We start from the raw sequence: 10,925 nt of genomic DNA, 5'->3' as shown, positions 1-10,925 counted from the left end.
CAAAGAAAAAAAAAAAAACTGGCTAAGACTTTAAATGTAAACTGGGATGAAGGACCGGATGGGCCAAATGGTCAGTTTGGGCCATCTCCTAAGGCCACCTATTCATCTCAAATTTCTCTCTCAAGACAATTCTTTGCCCCTCCGCTTCTTTCTGTCAGAGAAAATGCAGTTTGGTAGATTCAAAACTAGACACAATGTTAAAATGTTTACAAGTGTACCAAATAAACATGTTTGTTACACATGTCAGTGATGGGTTAAAAGGAAAGTAAAATGTGGTTATACGGAACAGGTTAGTGATTTTACACAATATTCATTTGCACGAAGCATTGGTACATTTTCTTTTTTCACAAAATTTATTGTACAAAACCTTTACAAGCCATATTTATTATGTACAGGCATACACTTTTCTGAGTTTCTGCTTTGTAGACTAGAAAAAAAAAAAAGGTAAAATAATGGATTTTTACAAAAAAAAGAAGAAGTGCAAACTAATAAATGGACGAGGGCACTTCCTTCTATATGTGCAGAGAGACTAAATTCGGGATCAGTTTGCACCTCAAAAGATAGTATTATGTCAAGTCACTTGCTGACCCACACATGGATTCCAGTTCCTGCATACAGCTTGCAACTGCTGGTGGGATGTCATTATTTGCAGACGCCTTCCATTCTTGTAGTGTCTTGTATATTGCAGCTGGGTCGCTTGGTGCCAAGTCAAAAAGCATATACACACATGCCAATTGCACTCCCCAACACATACCTTAAGAAAACAGAAGTATACTTCATGAGTATTTAACACAGAAGACCTAAATAATGCCACAGAAAAAGTATAAGAGTTCATCACAAATCAGGATAATTAAGGTTCTACAATACCTGCCCAATCATTAGTGTTTCCAAATAAAACTACTTGAAAAAGCTTTGTTTAGCTGAAAATGCACAAGCTTACCACTAAATGCAAATAGGCTGCTGTCTTTGCAAGGGAATTTTCCCTTGGCTTAGTGAATGAGGTGAAGCTCTGTTGACTTCCATCATCCAAAACATGTGCAAGCAAAAATATATATTTTTTTAATTTTCTTTGAACATGATTGGGTAATTATTTGCAAAGTGAATTTTCACCACATCCACTAAGCTCAGTGAAAAATCCTTTGAAAAGTGAACAGCCTATTTGACTTAAGTAAATCAACCCAAAAGTGTAAAGTATTATGAATATTGCATAAATATGCCTCCGGCAACTGTTACTACATATAGGACTTTATCTTTTCTGAATTTGTAACCATGTGTTGTGCCACAATAATGAGGTTTCTTTTTGTGATGGGAAATAATGCACAACTCATAGAAAACCAATTTACCGCTTGCATGTCTGGTGGCAGGTTTGCTTTAGTTTTTTAGCTCTGTAAATCATTATATTTGTGTAATCACTGAGCTGGCTGTTCAGAAAGCCTTGCACTTAAAATTTGTTGGGTATGACGTGCAAGCACCCAGAGGTGCCTGCACATACCCAGTAGCATCTTTCAGTAGCCCCGCTTCACCTGAATGGCCAACCTTTCTAACAAAGCTACAGCACCTGGTGACGAGGGAGCATGGAGCCGGCATCCCGGCCAATTAGGATCACAAAACCCAAAACAAACAGTACATTTTAAACCGGGCCTCTTATTCAGAAATCTTCAGAATCCACCAATGTCTGGATATATGGGATATTTTTCCCCTTCATTTCCATATGTTCATCACAGGTTGTTTCTTCTGTGTGTACAGATCCTTCTTCTACATCACTTCTACGAAATGCTAAGCAGTATAGCAAGTCCTAAGAATGCTGCAACCAAATTGTCTGCTTTTACTTAAAATTTTTAAAAAGCCAGTGGAAGGGGGTGGCATGTCAAAGCAATACTTGGCTGAAACATCAAGATTGACAAACTGTGCCTGCCTGAGCTTGGAACCCCGGAGCACACAAGACAAAATTGTATGTTTAACTTTTTTGTGTTTGTTGCAGAATAATATAAACAAAAAGTATCTTAAAATATTCTAAAATGTAACAATTACCTTCTTCATTAGCATGTTGTAGAAATGCAATGATAACAGCGCCAATGTTCTTTACAGCAGTATCAAAGCCTTCTTTTAAACCCATATGACACAAATACCCTGAAATAAGAAATTAGATCATTGAAAGTACTGTTTTACCACGGTGAGAAATCCACATCTTGCGCTCTCAACACTGTCCCTAGGAAATCCAATAGTCCCTTCAATTTTATGGAAATACTGCCAGTATCTCATCACATAGACGATAAATCTTAACAACAGTGCTCAGAATAGTCTGGGAGATAAAATAAGGAAGTAGTAGAGTGATATTGCAGGCTCTGCACTGTGGTAGATGTGTGGAAATAACACTGCCTGAAAAAAATTACAAATCTTTTGGCAGTTAAAAAAGTAAACTTAAAAAAAGTGTTTGGATGGTGTGCCACATTAACACTAGAACCCCATTAGTAAGTTTATGAAAAGTGTTGGTTGCGGTAAGTTTTGAAAGTACTTAGTAAGGTAATAACTAAACAGAAGCACATGTGTTGGTATCACATAAAATGGGTGCCGTTATAGCGAGCGATCTTGTCATAATCACCTAGTTGTTTGAATGAACAACTTATTCCATACTATACCACCGTGGTCATGTTAAAAGGGCTGAACTGGCCAAAGTAATAAATGACGCAACCTAGAGTTGGCTGCAAGTATGCTCACTGTAAAGGTGCCCATACACCTTGCGATTATCGTTCGAAAAACTATTGCGATTGGGTTTTCGTACGATAATTGGCCAGTTGATGGGAAGTGAATGATCAGAATTACTGTATTAGCTGTGCAAATTTCCTCGATTGGTCAGGCTGGAAAACTTTTTTTTGGGAATTTTAAGAAAATCGATGAATTAGTGGCACTTTCGTACCGGGGTGAAAAAGAAAAACATCAATACATTGCAAAATGAACACATGTGCAAACGAAAATCTGTTCCATTGATCGATAAAATTCGGCTACATAGTATTGTTAATGAACGATAATCGAAATCTACATTGGTCTGTGCATGATGACGTATTCGAGCGGAACTCGAAGGGGGGTTCTATGACGGGACAAAAAAAATCAAATGAGAATTGTAAGGTGTATGGCCAGCTTTATTTACATTTTTACTAGCAACTGCAGTGAGGGCCTCACCTGCCATTGAATCTCCTTAATGACCTGTGAGGTTGCAAATCACAGTTTTGAATCAACAAGGAGATGTGGAGCTGAGCTCTCAACCACATGATCTTTTGGAACAAGAGCCACCAGGTTTTCATGACCCAATATGATTGTGAACACTTATGCAGGTAGCACCAGGAACCTACCTCTCTTCTTGTTTCCGATTTAGTACTTTTAGGCTGGGTTCACACCTAGGCGTATCGAATATGCGCGTTTGTCACGCGTTTCGTGCCGCACGTTTTTACCGCGATTTGCGGTAAAAAACCGTGAGACAAACGCGCGTTTCCGAGGGCTATTTGGCTGTATCCCAATGGAAACGCGCAACAAAAACGCCCCAAAGAAGCTGCTGTACTTCTTTGGGCGTAGGGCGTTTTGTAGCGCGGTCATACGGCCTGTAATACGCCCAGGTGTGAACCATACCCATAGGAAATAATGGGATTTCGGTGTTTGAGTGTTTTGCAGAGCGTAGGCCTTAGGTCTCGTTCACACCTAGCCGTATTGCATATGCGCGTCTGTCGCGCGTTTTTTACCGCGATTCGCGGTAAAAAAGTTGCGCGACCGTCACGTGTTTCCGAAAGCTACTTGGCTGTATCCCAATCGAAACGCGCAACAAAACGGCCCAAAGTAGTACCTGTACCTTTTCAGGCGTGGGCCGTTTTGTAGCACGTTAGGGACGGGCAGAAATACGCCAAGGTGGGAACAAGACCATTGAATACAATGGGATTTATATTTTTGAGCGTTTTGTAGAGCGTTTGTCGAGCGTAGAACGCGCTACAAAACGTTCAGGTGTGAACGAGGGCTTAGAGAGCCACATGGAAATCTTATGTGAGTTGCCATTGCTGACCTCTTCTTTGGAAGATCCTAGCTGCCTAGTTTTCATGCTGTCCTCTGACCTCAATAGTTTCTCAATCATTAATTTAGAAAATGTTTGATTAGAAATTTTGACTTTGTTCTGATTTTACATGCTGAATGCTTACTTTGGGGTCAATTCACAAAGCTCAGCGTTATGAGAGCAGAAGTTAATTTATCTATTCTTATTTTACCACCCTTTATTTTGCTTGCTGAATCGTGAACGCACACGCAGTTTAACGTTCCTTAATTAAGTGTTATTTTAGCATCACAGACTTTATTTTATCTATTACTGTGATTATTATTTTAACACTTTTGCAGTGCATTTTGGTAGCAAAAGGGGTGGAGCAGATGCCTAGATGACTGTTACTTTCACCACACAAAAGGATTCCACATATAAGGAAGGAATATATTCCATATTCGCCACATGCATACTAATTTTACATTTGGTAGAGAAGAAATCGTATAGAAATAACAATAACTAATAATGTGGAATTGTTCAAGAAACTTTTGGACGATTTCTTAAGGGACCGTAATATACAGGGGTACGGGTACTCCTAGAATGAGATCCTAATAGGTTGGACTTGATGGACTAATGTCTTTATTCAACCTCAAATACTATGTAACTATGTAATATATGAAACATTAGATTTATTTAGATTACATCTGTTGACAACCAGACAGTGTAGGGAGGGCAAGCAATTCTTCTGACCACCTAAAGCCTGTTTTGATATTAAATTTGTTGCATGGAACAATCCGCTTGCTCTACAACCCCACTGTCCAGGGACATTTGCTTTTTCATGTCATGTGAGATTTGCCACTAACCTCTAACTGTAAAAAAAATCCACATTTGTAGAAGGATAAAAGCTGTAGAAATGACAAATAAATGCCGCCTTCTTCTGTACGCAAAAGCATTAAGCCATGTGAAAATGAAGAAAAAAGGTTCAATTTCTATCTACCTCTTGTCATCTCAGTGCAACAAGCATCAGATAACGCCTGAAGTCCGTCATAACGCCACCCTGAAGGTGGTGATGAATCTACGTCTCAATAACGAGCGATAAAAGGACCCTTTCCTTTTGTGAATTGCATTTGAAGCATATTTTAACACTCCAGTTGTTAAAATAACATCTGAATAGTTAATTTACTACTTCTTAAAAATCAGAAGCGTTATTGAGTTTTGTGAATTGACTACCTTTATACAGCAACTATATAACAAGCGATATCAATGAAATAACGGCCGAAATGAAGAAAATGAGCTTTGTGAATTGACCCCTTTGAGTTAGTGGCTTTGAAAAGACTGAAGAGCGAGCCAGGAAAATAGCATTTTTAGGTGAGCTCAGCCAACATATTTCCTGAAGTAAAGGTTTACTTTAAGACAGTAGTCTGTTTTTCAGAATGAGTGTTGTCAAATTTTTTTATGTTTTATGGTTTTTCCTTTTGTCCCCATCTTCTCAATACAGACAGGATATTAGTGAAACATACACACGAGTACCAGTAAAAGTTATTTGCCTCAGGTTTCATTCTGGACTTTGCTATTTATTGGACTGTTTTACACCATCCTTCTTAGTATACTGCTAGATCATTTCCATGCTACCATTCTTTTTTTTTAAATTATAGATGCAGGTGACTACCCACTACATCTTTTAAACTTATTTAAGGAAAGCTTTCACTTTCCATGAACACTATGGGCCCATAATGATGGACCCATATGCCAAAAGGGAGACAGGGAAGATTTGGCAAATGCTCAGCCACAGGAGTCCGTAAAGATTCACATAATAAGAACACCTCAGATTTCAGGGCTCCTTGGAACTGTACAAAGTATGTGAGCTCAAATATGCCTGCTTTTCATCCTCTGCTGCCCACCCAAAACTTTTAATATAACCAGAGGGACACAATGCATCATCCTCTGCTTAATTTTAACAACAGTCGATGATTATGGTCAAAAAAGGTAGTAAAAACATCAACAGCAAGACTTACCTACTAGACGGAGTACAGTAGCGGCAATGATATCGGGGACAAATGAGACATTAGGATTGCCTTTTTTACGCTTCACCCATTTATCCAGTAGTGGCCACAATTCTTTACTAAGGAAACATTAAAATATAAACTTGTCTGTGTTCTAGTGCACTACAAAAGTTATTATACATTTTTGGTCAATTCACCATTGACCTGTACACCATGCATATAAAGTCGTTTTATAGCAATTACATGAAGCATCCAAGTTAAAGATGAACTTCAGGCAAGCAACTAATTACATAGTTGAAAAACCTATATGTGAACTTTTTAATTTACTAAAGCTTTGTCTAATCTGTTCAGACTTGTGATGTAGGCACCCTTGCAAAACAGCACAGCCAGATGCAGGACATCCAGTGCAATGTCAATATAGCTATGAAGAATAAGCCCCCAGTGGATAATGAAAGAGCAGCACAGTGATCGCTCATCAATAAGCATAACTCCAGTGTGGTGGCTATACACAACAAAGAAAAAAAAATCTAAAATTGGCGGTACAACAAGCACTGCAGTAAAAAATATTTTACAAGCTGCTGTTGTCCAAGACATTCTTGATAACGCGATGGAAATAAAAAAAAAAATCAAGATAGAAGTCAAACTGTAGGGTCACAACATTGTTTAAGAGACACATACAGTAGATTATCACTATGCAGGAAGAGCAGGCACAGACCAGAGAAACCAAGGGTTCCAATTTTTAAGCAATTTCGCCAGTTTGTTTTCTCGTAATGCTAAAAATCGCTCATATTCACGATGAAGCTGTAATATTTGAAGAGTTTTGAAGGGGTTAACACCTACCGAGCCTTTCCAATGTCTAGCTATTGTTAATTTGGCTGCTAGAAGAATTTGGATTACAATGGATCAGAGATGGACAGGGTAAGTATCAATTCTCAAATGCAGTAGACTAGGGGCTGGGATTGAGGAACAGCTAGTAATAGCAGATATGATTTGGAACATTTTCCTCCAGAAACCAGTAAGTTGCAAGACAAAAAGTGTGGATCAAATTGCCTGTGTGTCCACAACCCCTCCAACACTCTGAAGAAGCAGTTGAGGACATTTTGGCCAGACGGTAGATAATTAGATAACGGTGGAGCAGGGTCTTTTGTGCCAGTTGTCACATATCCACACATTTAGAGGCCCTATAAGTCTCTTTAAAAGTAAGTAACCAATGGGATTCAGAGTAAGATGTACCAAAGTCTCATTCCCAGGCCAAAATAGCATTGTCTTTAAGAAAGCTTAGTGTATCTTGAAGAAGGGAGTAAAAAAGCGATATTCCCTTGGATTGCACGTCAGAGGACATAAAATAGGACTTTACTTTGAGTGGAAGTTTAATAAACAGTAATTTGATGTACATACGGAGGTGAGGTATTTGTAGTATTCCGTACTAGGAAAGTGAAATTGGGAGGAAATCTTGGGCAACGGGTTAAGGAAGTGTCCCTCCAAAATGTCTTGGAGAGTGTGAATGCCATCTCATCCAACATTGTAACGAGAGATGAGGTATTAAAGGTTCCAATGATTTCAATGGTATAGGGACAGGCATTAGAGGGGAGTGGGAGAATATGATTGAGATTAATGTTTTCCAAGCCAGGACAGATGCTTGGATGGGAGGCGATAGGGCAGTCGCAGGGGTAGAGATCATTGCCGGCAACTAGTTTACATTCAATATAGAACCATTGTTTATCATTAGGGGAATTAAACTAGCCCCTAAGATGTGTTAATATAGCAGCCAAATAGTAATCTCTAAAATCGATATATCCCATACCTCCCATGGTTCTATTTTTAAGAAGTATCTAGTGGGAACACCGTGCCCTTTTCTGTTGCCAGATAAAGTCTTTGAGGCAAGAATGTAGGGATCTAAAATACTATGAGGGGACAATAATGGGGAGGGTTCTAAAAAGGTATAGAATTTGGGGTAATATCAGCATTTAAACAAGGCCAATCTAGCTGACCATGACAGTGTATGTTTGCCCATTTCTTTCAAGTCTTTTTTAAATTTGTCTAGGAAAGAAAATGGGAGAATAGGTCAGATAGAGAGCTAGTGAGAATAATCCCCAGGTATGAAAGTCCTGAAGTAGACCATTGATATGAAGTTTGGGGTTTTAGGATTTACCTGGTCTCAGCCCCAAGCCCCATATCCAAGAGCAATATTTACTTTGTAGTAGGACACCTGAGCAACCGTTTGTATAACACGGGAATCTTCAGCCAGAGAAAACACCGGATTCGTAAGCATAAGGAAAAACGTCATCAGCAAAACGAGTAGATCTTGTGGGTTTGTTAAACAATGGTGAATCTTTATATTAGGGTATTTGAGCTCATCGCTTCCGCAAAAGGTTCTATGGACAAGTTATATATCAAGGACGATGGGGGGCATGTGAAATGGTTGAGATAAAGTTATTTGTATTTTGTAGGTGGGTGATAGAAATTGAAGTAAAAAAAGTAAGGTAAAAAATATCCCGCTACCTTTCTATGCCCCCATCCTCCAAACACCTACACTCCACATGCACCGCCACGACCTCCCAGATCTGCAATGTGTCCCCGGTTGAGAGAAAGGCAGGGGAGCAATAGGCTGCTGCACCTGCCTGTCAAGATACTGTGAAAAGAGGAAGGCAGGGAAAGGGGCGTGGCTTGTCCAGTGCCGTGTGTGCACATCAATGAACGCAACCAGCACAGCTCAATTCCTGGCCACCTGCTTGGCAAATGAGACACCTGTGAAACAGGAGGGGCGGGGCTGCGATACATCAAATTTAAAAAAAAATCAAATAGGAAGGAAAAAAAAGGTGAATCTCACCAGGAGAATTAAAAAAAAAAAGAAAGAAAAAAAAAAAGAAGGTAATATCACAAAGTTTCATTATCGTCATCTAAGGGTGACGCCTAAGTAAACTGTACACTTTTCAAAAGAGAATTGATTTAAATGCACTGTTACCTTATGATCTTATCATGTGTCCAAACCCATTTACGGTGGCTGCACAGCAAATCAACTGCAAAGACATATTCCCAAATGCTATCTGTTAAGTCTTCTCCATACTTCTCACTCTGCTGAAACTTCCCATCAGGGAAAAGTTGTACTGCCATTAAAACACTGGACAGCAGTAAACTTACATTCATGGGTGGGGTCTGCAAAACAGGAGACATTTTACACGAATTTGTAAAAAGGGATGTACATAAGTGACTAGGTTAAAGTGAAAGTTTAATTTTGGAACCAATGCATTGATAAATCAAAATTTAAGAAAGAAAGTAATAATAATAAAAGAAACAAAAGCTAGAAGACTAAATAGGAATAACTAGGGGGATAATGAGGGGTAAACTGTTGTTTAACCAGTTAAGCTTAAGCCATTTTCACTTATTGATTTATTACAGGTATTTACAGTTGTGTGAAAAAGTGTTGGCCCCCCTCCTGATTTTTCATTGTTTTGCACGTTTGTCACACTTTATTGTTTTTTAGATCATCAAACAAATTAAAATATTAGTTAAAGATAACACAGCATTCTATATTCTCTAAATGCAGCTAAACTGCATGCACCTAAAAATAAAAGTAAATGCGCAGTTTGAATGACACCTTCCTTTAAAAACTGCATGTTTTGTTTACTAGTGTTATCTTTGACTAATATTAAAATTTGTTTGATGATCTAAAAAACAATAAAGTGTGACAAACGTGCAAAACAATGAAAAATCAGGAGGGGGGCCAACACTTTTTCACACAACTGTAAATAGATTAGATAAACAGTAAGGGGCCCAGCACTGAACCTTGGGGGATACCACTAACAACCTCACACCATTCAGAGTATGAATCATTGATCACCACTCTCTGAATATAGTCTTTAAGCCAGTTTTCCATCCAATTACAGATTTAATACTCTATACCTACTGACCTTAATTTATACATTAGCCACATGTGGGTAATTTTGTCAAACGCTTTTGCAAAGTCCAAGTATACTATATCCACAGCCATTCCTCTGTCCAATTTATTACTCACTTCCTCATCAAGAAAGTAGATGAGGCAGCCTGGCTTCCTAACCAATCAGGAAGCCAGGTTTGTGAGTAATGACGTGCCGCCCAGCTTCCTGATTGATTAGGAAGCCAGGCTGCTTACCAAGAAGTGAAGCTGCCTTCCTAGCCAATCAGGAAGCCTATCGGCACATCATGATTGCGAACAGGCGTGGCAGTAATCTGGCCTGAACACTTTTTCACACAGGACCCAGTGGGTTTGGATTTTGTTTTCCCTTAATAATAAAAACCTTCCTTTAAAAACTGCATGTTGTGTTTACTTGTGTTATCTTTGACTAATATTTAAATTTGTTTGATGATCTGAAATATTAAAGTGTGACAAACGTGCAAAACAATGAAAAATCAGGAAAGGGGCCAACGCTTTTTCACACAACTGTATATAGCGCAGACAAATTTACACAGCACTTTTCATAGTACATATATTAACATCAGTCACTGCCTTCAATGAGCTTACAATCTAAGGTTCCTATCTCACATGCATACATACAAGGGCCGATTTAGACAGGAGCCAATTTTACTACCAGCATGTATGTCTTTGGCATGTGAGAGGAAGCTGAAACACATGGAGGAAACCAACACAAGCACAGGGAGAACATGCAAACTCCTTGCAGATAGTGTCCTGAGCGGGATTTGAAGCAGAAACCCCCTGTGCTGCAAGGCATAAGCAAATTTGGATTCAGGGATTCAGCAAGTCTTGTGTTTGGCCTCATTTACACTGATCTTAACAAATATGCATTTATAAAAGTATATAATGATTTTTAATGGTGCCATTCAAACTGCGCATTTACTTTTATTTTTAGGTGCATGCAGTTTAGCAGCATTTAGAGAATATAGAATGCTGTGCATCCAGGTCCCCATGA

The 10,925-nt window shown here is 38.8% G+C and overlaps 1 protein-coding gene across 1 annotated transcript in view; it reads right to left on the bottom strand.

Moving 5' to 3' along the window:
• Window positions 1–339: 339 nt before the first annotated feature.
• ICE1 (interactor of little elongation complex ELL subunit 1) overlaps window positions 340–10,925 on the bottom strand; it is a 42,726-nt gene continuing 32,140 nt past the window's right edge. Inside the window, exons 4-7 of the mRNA XM_018572431.1 lie at window positions 8,984–9,174; window positions 6,031–6,137; window positions 2,032–2,130; window positions 340–754 (exon numbers count right to left, since the gene is read on the bottom strand). Of these exons, the coding sequence (XP_018427933.1) occupies window positions 567–754; window positions 2,032–2,130; window positions 6,031–6,137; window positions 8,984–9,174 (585 nt within the window). The 3' untranslated portion in view covers window positions 340–566. The remainder of the gene's footprint in view (window positions 755–2,031; window positions 2,131–6,030; window positions 6,138–8,983; window positions 9,175–10,925) is intronic.

This window comes from Nanorana parkeri, unplaced genomic scaffold (assembly GCF_000935625.1).
Source record: "Nanorana parkeri isolate BGI_ZX_2015 unplaced genomic scaffold, ASM93562v1 scaffold2030, whole genome shotgun sequence".
Classification (NCBI taxonomy): Eukaryota; Metazoa; Chordata; class Amphibia; order Anura; family Dicroglossidae; genus Nanorana; species Nanorana parkeri.
The sequence above is the reverse complement of the archived record's forward strand: the minus strand, read 5'-3'. Positions and strand labels throughout refer to the sequence as shown.